We start from the raw sequence: 24,143 nt of genomic DNA, 5'->3' as shown, positions 1-24,143 counted from the left end.
TTTCATCTATAGAGGTATGACTAAATGTGCTCCTGGTTCAACTAATATGGGTATTAACATAAGTTTGATAAGATCATGGGGCTTTACTTCTTCAATTTTACTTTGACTTTCATCCAACCTTCATTGCCCTTTCCATGTCCCAGTTTTACAGTTCTGTTTCATTGCGGCTCACCACATTATCATACTTAAGATGTGAACTGTGCCTTTCCCCTTCTCAAGGACTTAGCAGCCACTTCTAACCTTGGTGCCTATCCCATACTCTCACCTTCTCCTTGTTTCAACGTTATAACTCCTCTCCCTTTTGTTCTCTCAAATGCAACGTTTAGAGCCCTTCATGGTCCCTAACCAATCATGTTCGATGCTCCGTAAGCCCTTTCCTAATAACAAATCACCGAGCAGGGACACGCAGTGGCTCTATGAGAAATCAAGATCGAAAAATAATCTTCGAGCCCCAGGCTGAAGAGCAAAGCATAAAGATCAGAGCAGATTGGAAGGATCAGATGCCCCTTATTCATGCTTGCAGGTAAAATTACCTTCTGCTCCACCTCCAGGAAGCGCTTCAGGTCATCGATGTTCAGATGATCCTTGTGGTTGCTGTAGGTGAGCATCAGTAGGTATAGATCTCGCCGCGTAGACATCATCTTGTAAAAGGCACAGAACTCGTCGAAGCCAAGCGTTCCTTGGTTATCGTCTGTGTCAGCTTCCTGCCGAGGGAAAAATAACAAGGTGTTTAGAAACTTTTTGCAATTAGTACTACTCAATAACAGAACAATGTTATTAATATAATTGATTAATACAGGGATCAGGACGGTGCTCCTTGGATTCTTTTGATCATCACATATCCATGGTCCCTAAAAAGATTCTAACTGACTTCATTTGAATCCTTGAAATGTGTGAACATCAAACTTATCCGATAAAAAAAGATCAGCTGCTTCATGGCGGTACATGACAATATTAACGTGGTCTCAGCACATCATTACAACACACGGGCACGCGTATACCTGTGTGATCCTCTACATATCTTTACAATACAGATCAAGTAAGACATTCATGTGATCCCCACCACATTTACACAGGTTCATGTATACATTAATGTTACCCCTACACATATATATAGCCAGGTCCATATGCAACATAGGTGTATAAATTAGTCTCACGATGGAAACATCCATGCCAGGTTTTCATAATAACTACAGTGGATACATTGACACAACATGGATCTAAATTGATCTTATTTACATTGTTCCAGATTACCATAAACATCTGGCTCTGATAGCTCTAATTTGGAAACCCCTGATCTTTATATTAATATTATCCTCTACCCAACAGTGATACACAAAGATATTTATGTGTCACTTAGAAATGTATGCAATGCAGATCCATATAGGCACTAATGTGAGCACGTGTAATTGCACATGTTATACTTTAACATCTACAGAGAATGGCCTGATGTATGCATCAGTGTTATCCTCTACATGCTTGTACAGTGCAGATCCAATTCAGGCAATACATTTATTCCCTACACATCTATACATTGACGACCCATTTGCACATCGCTGTCAGCCCACACAAAGCTATACAATGAAGGAATCTGAATGCAGTGTGATATATTATATACCTATACAGGACAGGTATTTTATGATAATGGAACTCCTGCATGAAAACCTATATAATGCAGCAATCAAACTGATATTCTAGGCGTGTTGCTGTGATGTCACAGATGTTTGTGGAGCTCACACTCAAGCATCTGGCGTGGATCCACAACCTATTTCACACAATTTGCTGGGACTGGGTGGTGGGCCCTAATTTGGTTTATGCTATTATGCCCCCACCTCTTATCTCTGCTTCTGGTCTTCCTATCAACTCTCAACCTCCTCTTCCCTTACCCTTGCATCTTCACCACTCTGTGTCACCTTCCAACTGTCACTACATCTCTCACCTACACTTTCCATGTTTCATTCCTCCTATGGTCCTCTCCATTCTCATTTCACTGTTACACTCCCCAGTATAATCCCACTGCACCTCTGCCCTCAATGTCTTCTCCCTTCCTTTTATTTCTCCCCTCCACTTTGCTCCTCTACTCTACAATTCCAGTCTGCACCTTATCCCCCTCTCCTGCACCTCGTCTGTCCCGGGTCCATCTTTCCTCTCCTCCTTCACCTCTCTGCTGCCCCACTATCCCTTTACTAATCCTCTGTATCCATCCTCTCTGCTGGGTACCTTTGACCTCTGCACCTCTTTCGCTTATCTGCACTTGTCCCTTAAAGGGACTAACCTGTATAGAATAAAAAAAAAACAAGTTACTTCGACCGTCTCCTGCATCACTAACTCCAACACTAGATTTTCCAGACAGTTCCTTTGTTTGAGGATGCTTGCTTGGGTTCGTGTACACCACGATATCATTCACTGGATGGTTCCTTTAACCTCAATTGCTGACCTTCTCTCCTGATTATGCACCTCAGTCCTGTCCTTCAGCACATTTTGCCATTTCTTTTTTTGGGACATAAATATGGTTCTAACCTACAGCACCCTCTGGCCTTCCTGTACTGAGAGCCTGACTCTACAGCATAGGCGATGCGACCTAATCCTGCCTTGAAACTCCCCGTGGTATTTATATACTGTGGATCTGCTGCAGCTCTTCCAATCATGACTTATGACCTGAACCTAACCTAATAAATTAGTCAATTAAGCTGAGAAGCGCAGTGGCACCATGTTTGAAGCATGTCTTTGAGCCTCACACCTCTCAACCAACCTCTCCCACATAGGTGATTTTACACCAGACATCCTACCAGCCACAAAATTCAAAAGACAGCCAGGATTGAGGCAAATCGTAGTGTTCTCTGTCCATGTCAGGGCTATGAGGCACTATAAAAATGTCCCAATACAATATAATACTGCAACGTACACCATCCTACTAATCTACACTAATAATGCCCTGCATAAAATTTGCTGTTACATCAACCCCAGGACTGTACACATCTCCTCAACCAATACTTTACTGACCAAGTCAACTAACCTAGGCATCAATAACCTAATGAACTCCCCCTCACTCTGACCTTCAAGTGTGCTGATTCTCTGACTGTCAACCACCTGCGTCTTTCTCCCCTCACATGATACAGAAGTATTATGTCCTTGCTTATATCTTTATGCATCCTCATGTCCTACGATGTTATGCAATTTTTTTTCCCTTTGTGTATGTAAAGCGCTCTGATACCCACGGGTCTAGCTAGCACTATATAAAACGTTATAAATCAACTTTATAAATAAATCTCCCAAGGCACTGGAATCATGACCTGCAGTATCCTATACTGTTCCACTGCAGAGAGCCACACACAGTCTTATCAATTTAACTAAAATCTAAGTCGTATTAACCTCTGGTATGCAATCAATAGGAAGAACATACAGCTCTTCCAAGGCACCTTTTTCCTAAATCGCAGCATTAACCACCTGCCCTCTAAAAGAGGTACCCAAACCCAAGAGCCATGATGATCTACCCTACTTCTACTATGTGAGATCGACTGTGATTGCAATGCGTGGATCGACCGACAACTACTCAAGTGCAACTCAAAACTACCAGCAGAACCCCGCTTTCTCATCACGAGTAATACACAGAACTCTGCCAAAGCGCCTCAAATCTGATCTGTAGTGCCATTTGGTATTGTAGTCTATGGTATACACACCCTTCAAACGCATCTTTGTGCAGACTACTCGCATCCCATGCAATTTCACTACTGGCATTCAAACGTGGCTAATACAACTATCCTGCAACTCTTTCAATGCCTCTCCGGCACTACCCTCATCCAGTTCTGCAAGTGTGCCACAGATCACTGGAAAAGCTAGGTCTCCTGTTGGTAGGACTCCATGGTTCTTTTGGATATGAGGATGTGGCATCAGACATCTTACACCTACTTGAAGTATGTGTGTGCATGCGTTCGTGCATGTGTGTGTGTGGGTTGCCACTGGGTAGTTATAGTTAGGACTATGTTTCCATTGGAAAAACATTTTTTGCTTTCTTATATCTTCGGTGCACAAATCTTCACAAAACATTCTAAAAAGCAAGTCCAATCACCTCAGCTCCTTCCTGGAAAGTTTCAGGGTGATCTGTCAAGTAGGGGCTGAGAAAAATGGGGGCCCCAAAACATATTTTCCCCATTCATTTCTCCATAGGTAAAATTAGACACAGCTACAGTCAAAATAGATTAAAGGAATTACACCAAATTTGCCAACAGGCTTTATCTTAATCAAGAAATGGTGCTTTTTGTAATTTGTGGTAAATCGTTTGGTGGCTTTGGAGAAAACTATAAAAATACAGGCTTGTGCCTGTTTGAATTCTTAGCCCTCCAGGTAGGACTAGGAGCCAGGGAATTGGAAGTTTCTTTTTTATACGAGAGGAGGTGCATGCCCCCGAGCCTTTTTAATACCTATTCCCCAGGGCCGAATTTTCAAATTTGGGGATGGGGGATCGGTGGTCTCACTCCCCAAGTCTCACAGGATCCCATCCCCTGGGTCAGAGTTATTTTTTGGGTAGAGGTGAATGTCGGGCCCCCCTCCCCAGCTAGAGATTGGCTGCAGGGTCCCCATCCTGATGCGGTTTCCTGAGGGCCAACCCCCCGGGATACTGGTGTGCCCTTCCCAGGAGATGACGGTCAGGAGATAGAAATTGTTTCCCCTGCACGCTTTCTCCTGAGAAAGGAATACAACTTTGCTCACACCCAGGTGGGAGCAGAGGAAAATGCTGCTCCAGCCTGGGCTGCAACACAGAAAGGGAGCTGGCTACAGCTGGCACCACAATGAGTGGGTGCCCCAGATGAGCAACAGGGTGTCCACTCTTTAAAAATATTAAACATTGGCTGGCTCCTGACTCAGCAGTGGCTGGAGAGCCATTGGGACCAAAGGGGCATTGGGGCTCTCACTGTGGTCCCCAACAAGTATCCAAACTGTTGGTGCCCAGGGTGGGTACCTGGGCGCCCACTTTTAAAACAATTGACTGCTCCCTCTGGCACCCATAAAGTGTGCTGGCTGGGGAGCCAGCAGGGGCAGTGGGGGCACTAGGGCTCCTTCCTCCGCCCCCAACATTTGAGTATGTTGCGGGTCCCTGGGTGGGCACTGGGACACCCACTTCAAATAAAATAAAAGATAAAAAAAATAAATAATAACGGCAGAAATTGCTCATTTAATATTCACTGCTCGGTGTAAGGAGTGCCCCAAAATGCCCTAGGGATTTTTCACTTATATTTCTTTATTCCTTGTGGCGCCCCTAGAAGGAGGAGCAGGGAATAATAAATGAGCAGCAATAATAAATAAGTGGCTCCTCTCTCTAATTTACTATTTATTTTGGTGTCCTGCTGCCCACCAAGGAAACCCTTTTTAAAAAAACAAATGTTCATGGAGGAGTGAGCAGCCCCCTTCCCAAGCCATTATGACCTCAAGGACCCCATCAAAAGGGGCCTTTCTTTTTAAATAAGGGGATGGGGCGCAAAACCACTCCAAGCCTCCTCCAGCCCTAGGAACACCTTCCTTAAGGGCCTATGTTTCTTTAATTAATGGGAGAGGGGTGCGCAATCCCCCCTTCCCGGAGACTTTACTGCCCTGGGGGCCCCATCCTTTGGGGCCTCAGGTGGGTGCCTCAGTGCCCACCCGAGGCACACATAAACCACTATGTTCAGTCGGGAAGGAGCAGCTGTTTCTTCTTGCTCCTTCTATACAGGATCAATTTGAGTTTCCCTGCCCACAGAGACACAGGGACTGGGAAACAGAAGTCTGTTCCCACCAACAGGAGCATTTGTAAAGCTACCGCCAGGTGAGAGCATTCTTCTGTTTCCCTGCCTGTACCCTTGAGTGCAAAACACTGCTGTGTGCTTGTTGTGGGCTCCCCGGGACACAGCGTGTGAGCAGGCCCGGGAGTAAGGGTCCTTGGGGCCTTTACAGGTTCAGGGAGAGGGGCGCACAGCTCCCGTCCCATTTTCTAAAGCATTAGGCCCCTGAGGAAAGAGGTTGCTGGACCAATAATAGCTCGTAGATGGGAGTTGTGTGCCCCTTCCCTTAATACTGCTGTTCGGCCCGGCAGATGGGTCCCCAGGAACTATTTAGGCTCAGGGAGGGGAGCTGCATGCCCCCTCCTCCTTATTTACCTCTACGGCCCCATGGGATTAGGTACCGGGACCTCCTTAAGGCTCGTGGGGGGGGACAATGGGTCACAATTAGGCCTGGGCGTAGTGGGGCTATGCGGATCATCACAAAGTGGGGGGGAATCTATGCACCCCGCACACTTCGCGTAGCCCCACTACGCGCCGCCCGCCTCCCTCACGCCCTCTTTTAAATGGCCTGGTAATCTCTAAAACCATAATAAAAGTAATGAAAAAGACTTACCAGAGATGCAGGGGCCCGGGGCTCCCTCTTCCTGCTTTATCGCGACTTCTTCCTGACAAATGCACATGCGCGACCGCTCGCGCATACGCATTTCTCGCGAGAACGGAGGGGAGCACTGCGCCCAGGGTTAGTCACAATGGGACTCCTCCACCAGCCTAATGCGTCGGGTATCCTTACCCTGTCCCCTTTTTTTTATGCTTTTCCTAAGACACAAGACAGAGTCCCGAGTCTGAGGATGGCAGCTGCTATATCCTTGTTGGTGTGGTGGCAGCCAATCAGATCTCAGCATGAGATCTATCGGCTCCACTGATCCTCCCCTGTGTTATATAGACAAAGCTTTTGAGCATTAATTGCACAACAACTGCTGAACAGATTTAAACCAAATCACAAAGCCTACTGTTTCTGAACTAAGATCTAGCTTTCTGACGTTCAATTGAGCATTTGAAGAGAATTTCAATGCAGTCTCAAACTGTCTTGAATTCTACCCATGATATGGTTGCCCATGGGTTGAGCTCTATTGAGGCCGATGCTACCGACATCAATTTAACCCCAAGTATATTTAGATTCCCAGCTATTTCTCCTTTGTGTTAATGCTACCAGTGGCGATCACTTGGGTTGCCCGCCTGTTGATCACTCCAGTTTTGTGGAGATTAACATCCCCCCTACTAATCTTATTGATTTGGACTCTCGCTCCATGTTGCCCACCCCCCCTCTGGTTGGTCTAACTTTAGGCGATGGTATATCTTCGAAGAGTGGTTGTAATAGTAGAGCCAAGCCTGCTGTGGCCAAAAGGGCTGCGCAATCACCACCAAGGAAAAGAAGGAGGAAGGGAGGGGTAAAAAGAAAAGGATATAGTGGTCGGCCTCCCACACCAGCACCATTACCACCTCAACGGGTAGCCGAACCGGCTCTACCATCCATCGTAGAGCCCATGGCTTTAGACACTCAGGGGTTGGAAACTAATGAACTATGTAGTGAAGGGGTTCAGGAGGTGTCCCTTGCCAACCTAGAGAAGCTTATTAAATCGTACATGCTTCCTGTGTTGGAGCGTGTTAGGTCACTGGGGGACAAACTGGACCGTTTGCTGGCGACCATCGAACCCATTCATGCTCCTAGCAGGGATAAGGTAATGGGACCCCCTATCTTAACTCATGGTACACCCCAGGTTGCCGCGAACGTAATTAGCTCTACCAATAGAACTATTAAACATGCTTCCACTAATGAGAAAGCTACTACAAAAAATAAAGCATTGGTTCCAGTGGCCAAACACCCCCCAGCTGCAAGTACTGCTAAAACACATCCCAGGGTGGGAGTTAACAACAAACCTTCTGAGAAGGTGGGTGTATCCCAGCAAAGGAATGGGGCGTTTAAACCCGCCTTTCCTACTGGCAAAATAAGCAGACCCCTCCCACACAAGAAAAATGTTGACTTGCCACCGGACTCTACGAACTATGTCATCGTTCTGACGGGTGTGCCCCCTGTTGCGGAAGGGGATAGGGAAAATTATGATAGCCTAAAAAACAAAGTCATCTTCTGGCTGAAAACAAATAGGCCCCTTCCTTCACATCTAAATGGGGACATCGTTACAGTCAGAAGATGCCGGTGGGTAGGGGTACGCCCCAAGGACATAGAGGGGGATATAGTTATTATTAACTTTAGGGACCACAAAGTCGTATCCCACCTCTCCGACTGGTATGTTGGTAATAATGAGGGTGGGATCTCAACGAGGAACCTGACCTATTTTTATCCAGAGACTTTGCTCAATCCATTAGATCAACCCTCAACTACTATTGGCAAAAACACTAATAGCCTCCTTAAATGGACTAATTTTACCCCAAACTTTCACGGCTTTCAGTTCAATCCGGAGGCACAGTATCGATCTTATATCCAATCAAATTATAATTGTTCTGACCAGGCGCCAGGATGGGCAAAGATCAATACTCAGATTAAGGGCCCTCCAGTTTTACCCGACTCCTTATTCCCCAACAGGCCCCTGTATCTACCGGTTCCCATAACATCTGTTCCTGCACAGATTCAGCAGTACCCAGGTTTTTTCCCAACACATTCCCATCCTAATATGTCCACCCAGCCCAAGGAGTCTTGGAAGATCCCCCTGAGAAATCTATACGATCCATTATCATGGCTGGCGACCAATGATTGACCAGCACTCTCACCGGGGGTTGTTGACTCTAATCCAGAGTGCAGGAGGGGGGAGGAAGGTCTGGGTACTTTACCTTATGTTGTTGAGAATTCAGTGGACCAAGTTTATCAATCTGTGGAGGGTTGTATTAGTTGTAGGGAAGAGCCGGAGCTATTAACTTTGTTATCTACCCCCATGTACACTACTGAAGTTAATACTCAAGGAGCAAGTTCGGGGCCAACCTGTCTAGTTAGGTCATTGTGTTTAACTATGGACGGTTCGTCTACAGATGCTGTGGGATATGTTGAACCCACCCCTATGTCTAATGAACCTAGCTTAAATGTTATTACTAATATGTGTGACGAACCAAGCGGGAAGGGTACCACTCTGGGATGTTGGAATGTTGCTGGAATTGATTCTTGTGCGTGTGTACCTGATTGGGCCGATTTTATATACGTCAGGGGGACATCTGGTCGTTCCAGGAGACTTGGGCGACTGAATCTGTCTATTTTCCAGGTTTCCTGAACTTTAACAAACCGGCAGTTAGAGCCCAAAGAGGCAGGGCCATGGGTGGTCTCACCATTTGGGTTCGTCAGGTAGCTGGTGTTTCTGTAAAGGAGGTTTTTATTGATTGTCCGGACATATTGATAATCAGAATGGAACTAAGAAGTGGCCTAAACATACTGCGTGTTAATGTGTATGCAAGAGGCATTGCGGGAGCCCGCGTGTCACCTACACTCACATGTTTGGATGACTTCCTGGGTTCCACCCAACTAACTGGTCATGTGATAGTGATGGGGGATTTTAACACCTGTTTTGAACCTTTAGGCAGTGAGGATGGTCTATTAACTGATGATGAGGACAGGACATGGGGGATTCCCACTCTTGAGTTACCCCCGATTCCTAAATGGTCTCAAACAGCAACATTTATTAAAGGTTTTTGTCTAAACTGGGGGCTGCGCGCCCTGAATGGACGCACACGCTCCGATAGGGTAGGCAATTTTACTTTCTTTAATGGCAGACACAGTAGTCGCATTGATTATATCTTAGTTGATATTAAAATGTGGCATTTAGTTCTGGACATGACAGTTAAAATTCGTCCAGAAAGTGACCATGAACCGCTCTTAGCGGAACTTAAGGACATGAGTTTTGCAGGGTCGATCGTTCAACAGACCAATCCCGTACAAGAGGCTGTGGTTTTATCTAATGACATGAGGAGGGTGCGATGGCAAAAAGTTTCTGTAGACCTGGAAGCACGTGCCAAGATAAGAAGCCTGGTATCAAGCTCCATATTGGAAATTGTTAAATGTAAAAATCAGGACACGCTGATTACATCAATCACGGATATCCATGCCAGCCTGTTTTTGTCACTAAAAACTTTGTTTGTTAAATTTGTGGCCAACAAGGGTAGGGGGACGGTTAAGAAACCAGCTAACTGGTTTAATGATGCCTGCCGTGAGTCCCATAAGTCTCTGTTTATGGCCTTGAAATCTAAAAATCCAGCCTCAATTAAAACCTGTAGGAAGGAGTTCAAAGTTGCTAAATATCGGGCCAAAACTGTATGGGACGACGAGCGATGGTGCCTTCTTGCTGAGGCCTGTGGCTCTAGGAATTTCCAACGCTTTTGGCACCTGCTCAGGTGGGGCCAGTCACAGGACGACCGCCCTAGCCCTGCATCCATTGAACAACAAAAATGGGTGTCTTATTTTGAGGAACAATTTAGCCGTCAAGGCCTTACGCAGGTCGCCATTAACTGGCCGATTTCTTTTGACACACTTGTGTTTACGGCGAAAGAGGTAGAGTCTGTCCTGAAAGCCATCCCCAGGGGCAAAGCGCCCGGTCCGGATTGTATCCCAGCGGATCTATTCCAACAAGATCAGGACCTATGGGTACCATATCTAGTGCATTTGGTAAATGCGCTGGTAGTGGGTGCCAGGGTTCCTGAGTCCTGGGCTGGCGCCGAAATTCTGCCCATATTCAAGAAGGGTGATCGGTCGGTTCCTTCGAACTACCGGCCGATCAGCCTAATTGATGCAGTTCAGAAGATCACCGCTCGCCTTGTTCTGTCAAGGGTTCAGGCTTGGATTGAGGAATTTAACATTCTTACTCCTCTCCAAGCAGGGTTTAGACCCTTTGTGAGTACCCTGGACCAGGCGTTTCGCTTCATGCTCCTGCATTGGAAGACGGTTACCTTGGGCAAAGGCAATTTATATGCCGCGTTCGTGGATCTTCGATCCGCGTTCGATCTAGTCCCGAGGGCCGGTCTTTGGAATTGCCTACTGGATATGGGGATGCCTCCCATTTTGGTCCGGCTTATAGTGAATCTCTTTGCCCAAACATTCGCATTTGTACGATGGGGTAAACCGGGTGAGGTGACAGAGAAATTTCCAGTGGCTAAGGGTGTCAGGCAAGGTTGTGTCTTGGCACCGACCTTGTTCTCTCTATATATTAATAGAGTTACTAAGTATTTTGACAACTCTTCCACGGATGCTCCAACTTTGGCCGGCATGAGAATCCCCCTGCTCATGTTCGCTGATGATACTCTCTTGCTCTCACGTACCAGGCAGGGCTTGCAGAATGCCCTGTCAAGGTTCGAGAGTTTCTGCAGCGAACATGAGCTGGAGGTGAATGTCTCCAAAACCAAATTTATGGTTTTAAGGGGGAGAAAGTTAATAAATTCCAGGGTCACCTTGGGGGGTATCCCCCTGGAGCAAACAAAACACTTCACCTACCTGGGTGTTACTTTTAGCGACACTCTGAGCTGGACTCACCAGATTGAACTAATGATCATGAAACAGAAACAGTTAGGCGGAGCATTGTTAAAAGAGCACAAAGGGTCATTTACTAGGCCAATGTCTCCGCTCATTAAGATCTATGGTGGCAAGGTTCTACCAGCGATTCTTTATGGTGCCGAATTATGGGGTGGCAGTAATCTGGATTCCTTAAAGCATGCGCACAACAAGTTTTTAAGACAGGCAGTAGGGCTTCCTCTGTCGACTCCAATAATCCCCCTCCTCTATGATTTAGGTTGTCATCCGGTGGTAGACCAGGCAAGACTCCGTCCCCTTACTTTCTGGCGCCGTTTATGGACTACGCCAGAACTTCATTACTATGCAGAAGCTTGTTTGGAGGTTAAGAATAGCCCTGGTGCCTCTAACATTGGATGGTTTAGAGACCTTAAGTGTACCCTATTGGCCCTCGGTTATGGTGATCTGCGGTCCTCGCCCGACTCAGCCATTTTCCCCTCTAAAAGGGATCTTAAAGTTAGTTACTGGAACTGGGTGACCCACAACATGTACATGGAAACTAACTCGTGCAGCCTCACTGGCTTGTTTATTGTACATAAGGATATACCCAAGCTAGAGGGGTTCTGGGACCTCATTACTAAACCCCTGGACCGCAAATAATTTTTTCAATTTAGATGCGGTTCACTTCCCATCGGGGAGTTTACAAGAAAATGGGGAACAGTTAGCTCTGGCTTTTGTCACAACTGTCAAGGTATCAGGGAAAGCGTAGAGCACCTGTTATATGTGTGCCCCCTATATTCTGCCCCCAGAGTCAAATGGCTAAAGCCTGTGTGCAGGCATCTAGGAACTAGATTGGCTGTCGAAGCCACAAGATTGTTAAAAGTTACCCTGGATCCCCTCATTGTTGTGGGGGTGGCTAAATTTCTCGGGTGGGCATGGGCGCTTAGAAGCAGGTCCATCAAAAACAATTGTATTGTGACCGCATAGTCTTCTGTAACATGCTGATGTTGGTTGTCCATGTGTGTTTATTCTTTTCTTTTAATTGTATAATTGTTTAAGAAGCTGATTAGTTTACTACTGATTTAATACCTGTATTAACTGTTTAATATGTATATATATTGTATTTTTTATTGTCTTTTATGATTGACTAATCGAATAAAGACTTCTTGAACTGAACCAAGAAACAGCACCTGGTGCCCAAAGCAGTGGACCCAGGGTGGCGAACGAGCTTCACTCTTTTTGCCACCACTAACAGCCAATGTGAGGACAGCAGACATAATGCGGCTTGTAAAAGGTGATGGGGCGAGGGCGAGAAAGAGGCCTGGGAGTGATGGAAAAACTGAACCTCAACCCTCACATTCTCCACATGAGAAGCGACGGCTCCAGATCAGCATGAAGCCAAAATCTCCGACAATGGAAATATGATGCATAAAATGGCCTTGAATCTCGTGCCAGGTTTGATGCTGAAATGGCACTGGAGATTGACGCATCGTCGGTTCTGAGAGATAGGGCAGCGCAGCCCGCTGAATGCCAGGCTTCCAGTCAAATCAAATGCAGGAACCCTGCCAGGCTGCCAGCGAGAAGCGGGCCACGCATCTGCCTGGCTTCACTGCCCCGTCTGCCAGCTGGTCCCGGAGATGTGCTCTGGAAGGACCACCTGATGCGCACAGCTCATTCCAGCAGAGAAGAGATGCGTCACGGAGATACTGACGTCAGATGAGCAGCAACCTGGCTCAGTCAGCTCCCTTCAGGTTAACGAGATAGATGGCTACACTTATAGCAACCAAGTCTTCAAGTGAGCCGGGTCCTGCCGGGGCTCAGGACCGACAGTCAGGGTTGGATTGGGATTCAAAATCGTCCCGGGCACGCTAAAAAAAAGTGTCCCACATTTGCATATATTGCCTTTCCTCAAAACACTGCTTCGGCAAAATTTTAGTTAAAAAAAGGGGGGAGGATACAAAAAAATGCACAGATTCGTTTATACTGGTGACTGAAAACAAGTGAGACTGTATACGGGGGCCCGTCGGGCATTGCAGCGCTGGACCGACGAGGAGCTAGGCCCAATGATGAAGCATGACATTCTTCGGGTGTGTGAGGGCATCGCGAAGAAGAGACCTCCCCTCCTTCTGTTATACAGTCCTACTTTGCAGCTAGTGTGCAGGACCTGTTTAAATATAGCTCCTGGTCCCCACCCTTCTTTACATATGAAAACAAGTGAGGCCACTTCTGCTCAGGCCCCCTGCCCCGCTAGGTATGCATACATCAATGTTCCGGCACAGCGAGAGAAAGGGAGTGACACCTCTGCCCGTTCCTAAATGGGAGGTAATGGTGGACGCCCATCTATCTCCAGAAAGGCCACTCAGACACCCACTGGGCTGCTGGCTGTATCCGAACAACAGCAACACCGCCAAAATCTGACCCCCAAACTTCTCCAAAAAGCAACCCACAGTTGGATCTCGGCACCGGCCCCTCATGCATTGCACAAGTGCCCGCATTACCAATCCGATGCTGCCGGCAGTTCTAAAAGGCAGGTGCTATCGGGCTTTCCATTTTTGCCCTCAAGATTAATTGTACAATTCTCCTCCCACATAAACTGTAGACTTTTGCAGAAACCTGAAACCCCTTATTCTCTGTTTTTAAAGTTTTTTTTGTCTATGTACGATATCATTTCCTTTTCTTTTTCACAACGTATTATTTCAAAAATATGTAATAAAGCTCAGAAAGGAATTAAAATTAGTTTTACCAGTGAAAATAATAAAAATAAATAGGGCCCAATTCACAAGGGTAAACTTAGACCTGAAGTTTAAGTTGTGACCTGAAGCCTAAGGGGCGTATTTGTGAAATTGTCTTGCAGTGCAGCAGAGCAAAGTGTCTTGCTGCACTGTACTGCGTGACAGGGAAAGAGCAGGGATTTGCCGTATTTAAGGCAATTCGGCGCATTTCTGCCTTTGCGCCTGTGATGGCATCCTGCTCACAGCCTAGCGCCAACGCAAGCACTCTTGCACTATGGAGCAAGGGTGCCTGCATTGCATGCATTATTGTTTTTGTGCATGAAAGAGCACCTTCCTGCACTAAAACAATACCCTGAGACATATTCCTCTGTCAATGACCGCAGCAGAATGCAACACACATAGAAAGCGGAAGTAACCAGGATAAACAAAGATATTTCTACTCGTTACGCCTCTCCTGAGAAAGCATATCTTTCTTGTGCATTGCTAGGTTTACTAGTTCTGGCAAATCTGGAAATGCATCAAAATCCTTGGGAGTTGCATGGGAAAACCCACGCAACACCCATGGAATTCCATTCTAGGGCAGAGTAAGGCAACGCAGCGATTTGCGCTGAGTTGCTCGACTCCAGATTCATGGACATAAGGTCTAAGGGCCCAATTCACAAAGATAAACTTGGACCTGAAGTTTAAGAGTCTGATTCACAATGGTAGACGTACACTTTTGTAAATTTACGATTGTTTGCTATTTACAAAGGGATTCACTAGTAGGATCTTTGCGAGTGCAGAGTCTCAGAGCGTAAAAGATAAGAGCCTCTTCACTCATAAATATACTACTCGTCAATCCCTTCATGAATAGCAAACAATTCTAAACTTATACAAAACTATAGGGAAACATCCTTTACAACGCAACTTTTACCACGCAGTGCTTTTACATCGCAACTTTTACAACACAAACCATTACAACGCATTGCGCTGGGGGGCGCTCTAGGATAGGGAATAGATTTAATTTACTATCCAACACCTTCCCTAGTGTCCACGGGGACTGGAGTTGGAATAGTAAATGAAACTATTCACTATCCAGCACCCCAAAGCGCTATGCGTTGTAATGGTATGCGTTGTAAAAACTGCGATGTATAAGCATGCGTGGTAAAAGCATGCGTTGTAATGTCATACATCCAAAACTGTAAGTATCCCTTTGTTAATCAGGCCCTCAGTTAAGACCTGAAGTCTAAGTTAAGACCTGAAGCCTAAGGGGCCGATTCACAAAGGAAATCTTAGATTTCAGATATAAGTTTACCTTTGTAAATTGGACCCTTAGTCTCTGTTACCTTACACATAGTTTATTCAGTCAGGTGAAATGATCGTCAAAATAATATTACCGTGAGGAAAGAAATCGTCGAACATGCTCTGACCATTGACCTGGCTGGTGCTCGGCTTAATCCCATACAAGAAGGAGTTCTGTTTCCTCATAGTACACTGTGACCTTGTGCTTTGCTCTGCCGAGGTGCCCAGCTTCCTGATGACGTCACACATCCAGTACCCAAGGGTTGAGATCCATCCAGTACCCAAGGGTGGAGATCTCTGTGACAATATCCTCTCTAGATGCAGCACAGTTGGGGAAGCGCTCACGGCTCACATGTCAGTCGCGTGACACATGCCCTCCCCCCAGCCCCCGCGGTGAAGGAGGGGCCCAAGCCCCAGGGGGCCCCCTTAGCACAGTACTCTGGCTGGAGAGCTCCTGATTGAGTCCAGAGGAGGCCCCTCCACGTACCTTGCAGGGGGGGCCACTCAAATTTCGCTACACCAGCATCACATGTGACACAGTCAATGCCATTAAAGACACTGCCACAGCGCTGTTTAAAGGTAATCAGCCTTTTCAGTGCTCGAAACAAACGTTCTTTTTCACAGGTGACTTGTAAACGCAAAAGTAATACTTTCCCCACAACTGTGCCATGTATTATATTCTCCATGGCCCTTGAATTTTGCTCTTGTTGAAGGCTGCAACTCGTCGCCTGCAGCCAAATTGTCGTGATAAAAGTAGGCCATAAATTCAGGCACAGCAGCACTGAACAGTTACATTTTTTAACTGGAAATAGAAGCCAACAGATCCACAAGAGAGTGGCAGTCAAAGCTCTAGTCTAATTGCATGTAGGTCTACGTCCAAAGTCAGAATGACCTCGTAACTTTCCAACCTGAGCTGCCTAACATTCATATAATTCACATCTTACAAATACAGTTGTGGATAATATAGTACAACAATGTTACACTGAAAACCCAAAGAAACATCATCAAACAAAGCAATATTCTGAAATGTCTGTTTATGATGATTTTCGCATGCAGGACTGAATAAAGAAGACTGTTTTTCCCTCTATACTGATTGGCCCCTTTGACTATTAAACATGCTTAAGCCCTGAAAAATTATTGTTGACTTTGGTAGTAACTTTTTAAATACATGCCTTGGGACATTGACTGTGCAATAAAACACAACAGTCATATTTGTAGAACATTAATTTGTCCAGAGGGAGTCTAGCACCATTAGTTATATATAAAAGATGCTTATTGTTATGCAACTCAATGGTACTCATTTTATCGGCCTCGGAAGGATGAAAGGCTGAGTGGACTATCTTGGATTTTAAACCATGACCACAGGATGTATTACGTTTCTGGAGGAAATACATTATTCTAATGAGCAGCCAAGCCTGGCCCAAGGACAGTTCTATAAGGGAAGTAAACATTCACAATCCAAATGACAGTAACTCCTATGTACAGTGTTTTAAAAGGGAACGAGAAATGGAGACAATTTAAAAGACCTAAAAAAAGATGCTGTTCGAAATGGGGGTCTTTAGTTGGCAGAGGCAGGTACCTTTGTCCAAGTAGGGACCCTTGTTTGCTTGGCACGAGCAGACAGGTTTATCCCAAAGGCAATGTGTAAAGTATTTGTATTAAAAAACACAGTAACACAGTGAAAACACCACAAATGGACACCACACCAGTTTAGAAAAATAAAGTATCTTTATCTAAACCAAACAAGACCACGAGCGGTGCCCCTGGCCTCAGTGCAGGTCGTGGCGTCAAGGCGGCAACGCTGATAGCGTCATTGTCTTCCATCTCTTAAGTTTAGTCTAGCTCCCAACAGCAGGAACAGCCTCTAGAGGCCCAAAACTGGAACAGCACCTCCTGGCAGGTCAGAACTCCCAGCAATGGAGTTCAGGGGAGCAGGTGGTGAAGGCTTTGTGTTCCTGAGCCTTCAGAACACATGAGACCAACACCCATAAGCCCTTGGAGATTCTTCCTTAATCAGGTTTTCAGCAAAGTTCCAGCCTTTGTCCTCTTCCTTCGCAGAAGCAGCAACTGCAGGCCAACCAAGCAAAGCACACAGCAAAGGGGAAGTATTCCTCTTTACTACTTTCCAACTTCTCTCCTTGGCAAAAGGTTCCTCTTGAGTACAGAAGTGATCTAATCCTCTGGGGGTTATGGTACATTGCTTGTACCCAATTTCATCTATGTTCTCTTTGTGACAAAAGTCTCTGAGCCCAGCCCAAACCAGTTCTGTTCTCTCTAGTGCAACATTACTACAGGAGGTGGAGATAGCATTGTGCAGAGGAGACACTGTCTATTCTGGTGTACGTAAAACTCCTCCCACCACTCTAAACGCAGCCAAGGTCTATTCAGCTCAGCTTCGAGTCATCCAGACAAGGCAGGACACACCTCAACCCCGCCCCCTCAACCCCCGGTGGCTATCTACAGTGAATGCATATCCCCAGGCCCTGTCACTCCAAAAGCAGACAGTCAATACACAACCAGCAGAGGCACACAGAATGTTTTAAATAAGAAAATGCCTACTTTCTAATAGTGGCATTTCCAAAGACACAGTTTAAAAACCATCTCCCTAAAAAGATGTGTTATTAAATTCAAAGTTCAGAGAGCCTAAACTCCATTTCTCTATCTTGTCCCAGTGGAAAACTTATAAAATGTTACAAAGTAACTCCAATGTTAGTCTATGGGACAGATCGACTTTCAATAGTGAAAAATGAGTATTTCACTATCAGGACATTTCACACACACCAGTACATGTCCTACCTTTCACAGACACTGCACCCTGCCCATGGGGGTATACCTTGGGCCTACCTGAGGGGTGTCTTACATGTAAGAAAATGGAAGGTTAGGGCCTGGCAAGTAGATGCACTTGCCAGGTCGACATGGCAGTAAAAACTGGACGCAGACACTGCAGTGGCAATTCTGAGATACCTTTCAAAGGCTACTTGTGTGTGTGGCACAATCAGTGCTGCAGGTCTACTAGTAGTGCCCTTTACTAGGGGCTTACCGGTAAATCAAATATGTCAATCACGGATAACCAACCATAATAACAATTTACACAGGGAGCACTTATACTTTGACACTGATCAGCAGTGGCAAAGTGCCCAAAGCATCTAATCCAGCAAAAACGAAATCCAGCACAGCATAAAAAATACAGGAGATAGAGGCAAAAAGTCAAGGGAAACCACACCAAGGATGTCAAATCTAACAAATGCCATTCTCACTCATTGGTTGGAAATGGTGAGTATTTCTTGGTTTATTATAAAATGGGACTTTTGTTTAGCTCTGACTGAGCTCAGAATCCCAGATCCATTATTATTGCACCTCACGTGGTTAGCAATCCAAGGGTGAGATTGTCAGAAATCTGAATCCAATTTTGCCTTTTTTAGGGGATTGCGCAGTGCAGCAAAATGGTTCTTGGAAAACACGTGCTAATGTTAACTCATCTACAGCAGTATATTTAAAATACAGAATACAATGAAAATAGCCATACCAATGTATTCAAAATGTCAATTTCATGCCTGTAATATAATTTCAGTGTGCTGCACATTTCAACAAATGTCAAGCCTAGAAGATTAGTTCTCGGTCTGATTTCATTCTCACCAATTTATTATCCTTTAAACATAACATTGTCTTCCAGTAACAAGAGCATCAAAACATATAATCATTAACCTTCATTAATTTAGCAATCTTCTCATCAAAGGTAAAGACAAATAAAACATTTCTGGTGTATTGTTGTCTGAAAATTACCGAGACCATCTGAAAAATCCATCACTCCTGCTTTGAATACAGACATAAAACATCTTCAATAAACCACAAGCATCGACTAACATTCCAAAGAAACTTTGAATATATTAAGAGCGGACAGCCAAAGTTTTTAGTTCAGTATCCTACGTACTACCTTTATTAATTTGTTTTCTTTCCAAAAGGCATATATTTTCATGGTATACCAAAGAAAAACAAATTCAACTCAACCCCTTGCGTGCTGCCGTCGGCCAATGGCCGACGCGGCCCCGCCCATTTTGCCGAAGTGCCACGCGGCCCCGTAAAGGGGTTAAAATGCATAACCAATAGTATGCATTATGGTCCGATAGTTTTTAATGATAGCAAAAAAAACATTCACTCCACTAGCCTTTCTGGTTCATTAACACACCTCAAGAAACCATGAAAGACCTTAAAGGATAATAATACATTGGTGCCTCATTTATATCTTAGATTTAACATACATTCACCTTAAATAACAAACAGATGGTTCGCTTCTAAAATTTTAGTAGCATCACATTTCGCTGGAGGAGGTGTAAAGTGGCCAAGAATAAGTAACAATTACGTCAAATATCTATAGGAAGTAAATTAAAAGGGTGTTTACATTTTATTTTCATTTTGCATATATATATATATATATATAAGGTACTACTCTACCAAAAACTAAACAGTATTGTGTGCATAGAAAGAATAAACAAAATGCAGAGCATTCCTTATAAGGAATTGTAAAATATCAAGTAAACAGACAAGAAACACACCATAGACATGAGCAGGGATTGGAGAATTTGACAAAAATTTCAGGAAGTAAATCAGCCTGAATTGCATGAGGGTGAGATTAATCACATAAAGAGGACCATAACCCGCTGATAGTAGTACTAAGACTAGGATCCCGCCCCGTGTATACCATCGTTCATGGGGCGAGTGATGTTACCCCCTTGACAGATAATTTAAGGTTGGAATGGAGGGGAGTAGATAGCGGTAGAATAGTTGATACTGTGATAGACGAACACCAATATTTAATTACCTCATGCCTGTCAACAGAAGGTAACTATTCGAGCACAATTGAGGGTTTTATTAAACTATGCTCTGTAATCAGATCCCTCCTGTCAGTGCCACTGCATAAGGTCGACAAAGATCCTAGATGGTTTGACCACAAATGCTCAGAAGCAAACAAGAACTTACATAAGGCTTTAACCTCCAAACCTAGGTGCCCTATAGATGTAAGGACAGCAAGGAAGATGTAGAAAATAACAATCAGATAACGGAAGGCTACTCTTTTGGGGGAGCACTGGGAAGCACTAGCTGACTCAGCTGAGGGAAAGAATGGTAGCTCATTCAGGTTCGCAGTTAGGGACCTGCGCAATATGGGCCAACAATTGACACCAGTCAGCTGTACCATCTCCAGCGACTCATGGGAGAACCACTTCTCTAGAATATATGCTGCACCAACACAAGGCAAATACCATTATGTGCAGGGGCATCTTTGCTGCCTACAGATTACACTGTTGGAGGTTGAAGTGGCAATTAGACAGAGCCTTGGCAATAAGGCCCCAGGCCCTGATGGGCTACCCATAGACATCAAAAAGTGGAAACCGGAATTCTGGGCCCGATCCTGTTGAATGTCTTCAATAGTCTGCCTGCAGCCCCCATGCCGGACACCTGGTCAACAAGTATTATTGTGCCAATATATAAAAAGGGGGATAGATCTGATCCGATCAACTATAGACCAATCTCTTTGCTCGATAATACATTAAAGATCTTGGGCCGAGTAATATATAACAGGGTTATAGAATGGACGGAGGAAAGTGGAATGTTGGACCCATGCCAACTAGGTTTTAGAAGCAAGGTTGGCACGGTAGAACAATGTTTTAACCTTAATTTGGTTATTGGTAAATACAATATTGCCCGATCATCCCCTGTTTACCTAGCCTTTATGGACTTATCGTCTGCATTCAATTTGGTCAACAGGTCTAAACTATGGTCCATTCTGCTGGATTATGGATTAGACGAACCTTTAGTACATTTCCTGGCATTCCTACACACTGACCTTAAAGCACAAGTTAGGATTGGCATGGGTGGGGAATTTCTGGTGCCATCAGGGTGGGAAGAGGGGTCAGACAGGGGTGCGTTTTAGCACCCCTGCTTTTTATCATTTATATTAACGGGCTGAGCAATTCCTAAAACAATCGACCCCAGACGTCCCGAAAATTAATGGGAGATTATTACCGGTACTTCTCTACGCAGACAATGCGGTCCTAATGGGCCGCACTCCGAACTCTCTGCGTACTCTGGTCAAAACTTTTGTACAGTACATGGACGGCCTGAACTTACACGTGAATTAAAAAAAATCTTTCATTATGTCATGCGGGCCAGGGAAACGTCAGCTCAATTCAATTTTAGTGGGGACTGATAGATTAAATTCCACCTGCACTTTCCCATATTTAGGGATGGTCTTTGCTGTGAACGGCTCATGGACTGGGCATATGGCCCACTCCACGAGCAAGTTCTCAAAGGCCATCAACTCAATTCTTAGTATCCCACGCCCAAGGCAAACAGATGCTATTAAAGTTATTTAAAAAAAAAAAAATTACAATGCGTTCCAGTGGCCACATATGGGGCTGAGATATGGGGTCTGGCAAGAAATCGATGCATCCAACAAGAAGAAAACCGTTTTTGTAGGAAACTTTTGGGTGTACCGATTTCCACTTCTGAGTACATTTGCCATAGGGAATTAAATTTGCATTTCATCTGTGATTTCATTAGGACAAGACCAGCGTTATTCTGGCTTTCAGTTTGGAGGTACAAATCAGCCACCTTGACGCAGGAAATCATAAGTGATTGCCTGAAGTGCGAAAAAGGAAGGGATATTCCCTGGCTCTCAGGAGTTTATAAAAGTTTATGTAGTGTGGATAAAGGCTACCTCTTTTTAGAACCAACTAGAGTTGAGCCATCACATAAAAATGAATTTAAAAAAGCACTATATGCACTTTATAACTTAGACAGGACTAATGAGGAATCTAAGAAATCTACAGTTTCGGCATACATGGGTAAAGAGCTGCATAGGTATCCTTTACCACTATACCCCACCCTGCCAATGGCTAATTGGGACAGATCCCTCTTGTTTCGTTTAAGGGCGGGAACGGTGAGATTCCTATTAAGTTTTCTCTTGGGACATTGGTCAAACCCAGAATACATACCATGCCCCTGTGATGGAGTGAGCGCACAAAACGATTTGCATTTCTTTTTCTTATGTAAATATTTAAAATATGTAAAATGTTTTTTAGCTCAGTTTTTTAGAAAACATAGACCCTCTCCTTGGGGGATTCTTACCAGATGTTGCTTTCCCTGGATACTGAAGAACTAGTTTTTCGCACCAGCACTTTCTTGAGACTTGCTACCCGAACCCGTAAAATGATGGATAACTTTTGATCTTCTGTTCTATATAAATTGTTACAATGTTCTGTGGTCTAATTTGGAAATGTTAATTTGTAAAATTTTAAAAAGGTTTTTAGAACACTTTTGTAAAAATGAGATTGCTTTTATGAATTTCGGAAATTCGAATAAAGATTTCTGAATCTGAATCTGAACATAAAGAGGAACAAAGAAAACAGAGTATCATTAGAGAAAAGACATTGAAGCACAGGTCAGCAAGAAGCTGGTAGTAAATTAAAAAAGGATGTTAGCAAATGAAGTGATTTGGAAAAACATAAGCTGTCTGGAAAAGCAAATAACACACCAAATTACAAAAATAAACATGGCTCATAATCAGCAGTGAGTAGTAGCCGACACCTAAGACGCACACCAACAGGTCGACATCTAAATGCTTCTGAACTTCACTAGGCGGTCGAAGTTTGAAGGTGGCCGCCAAGGCGATCCTGGTTTTGAAACCCAGCAGGAGACGTCTAGTCCATCAAGATCGATTTTGACGGACTAGGACATCTCCACTACTGGCTGTTCCCCCCTGACCCCCCCCCCTTGTTTATCCCCTGTCCTGATGAAGACCCGCTCTGGATGCACACAATAACCTGCACCATCCCTCAGGGTCAAAACGTCGACGTTACTATCTCCACCAATCCATACAATCCGCTGAACTGAACTGGAAATCAAATCCCCTGTTGGCGTGATATGCTTGTAAAATTGGACCTGACTATAAAAAAAAAAAACTTCTCATTTGGTTGTATTCACATGTCTTAGTTGTCACTTCAAGTACAGCACTACAGTCACTAATCACCGAAAGTCACTCAAGACACACTTGAACATTGTACAGTCTTTGTTTATGTAGCTGGTCACTTGACAGCCATTCTAAAATATGTAAAATAAAGATACTACTCACTGCTGATTAAGAGCGTGTTTATTTTTGTATTTTTGGTGTGTTGCTTACAAATGTTTCCAGAGTATTGATTACCTTGTACAAATTAGTTTTCATACCCGACAGAACCACTTTTCTTTGCTGCATAGTTTACCCAGGTTCTGAGGGACACAGGATTACCCCATTATTTCTAATGGAAAAGCAAATAAGCAGTTGGAAGACATCCCCTATTTGGCGAGGTGGATGCTGGAAAGCCAGGTGAGCTCAGACGTGTCCATTTTGCAGGACATGGTGTCTGTTCTGTGGGTGTGCTCTTCAGGTGGACGCAAGGTACAGGACCTTCCGAACCAGGTATTCAATGGTTCACAAACATGCACTGAATTTTACTAATGATTCTTGCAATGTGTTTAGCATTTTACTTTGTAATATTTTAAGTTGGTGGGAGTTTACATAACATGTATTATATGTAGTATATGTATGGTGACATGATTTGCATAAACAGGAACAATACTTTATGTTATTGAATATACTGCTGTTGTAGGTTCACAAAGGGGTCTTTCTGGTTTGAAAGAATTGCTTGCATTGCATACTGAGAGTGGTGGTGTTCTCAAATTAGAATTGCGGGTAACAGGATGTGCTTGGATGTTGCACTGCAAGACAGTCACTGGAAAGGGATCATCAAGCACTGAGCTTCCTTTTTTCAGCAAGAGAAGTGTCTGTGCCACCTCTTTAGTGTCTCTCAAAAGTTTGTAAATATGTAATTCCCTAGG

At 44.5% G+C, this 24,143-nt stretch overlaps 1 protein-coding gene across 1 annotated transcript in view; it reads right to left on the bottom strand.

The window, feature by feature from the left end:
• Positions 1-24,143, bottom strand: part of PLCH2 (phospholipase C eta 2) — a 631,566-nt gene that overhangs the window by 432,944 nt on the left and 174,479 nt on the right. Inside the window, exon 5 of the mRNA XM_078642469.1 lies at positions 534-704. Within this exon, the coding sequence (XP_078498595.1) occupies positions 534-704 (171 nt within the window). The remainder of the gene's footprint in view (positions 1-533; positions 705-24,143) is intronic.

Source organism: Lissotriton helveticus, chromosome 5_1, assembly GCF_964261635.1.
Source record: "Lissotriton helveticus chromosome 5_1, aLisHel1.1, whole genome shotgun sequence".
In the NCBI taxonomy this organism is placed as follows: Eukaryota; Metazoa; Chordata; class Amphibia; order Caudata; family Salamandridae; genus Lissotriton; species Lissotriton helveticus.
The sequence above is the reverse complement of the archived record's forward strand: the minus strand, read 5'-3'. Positions and strand labels throughout refer to the sequence as shown.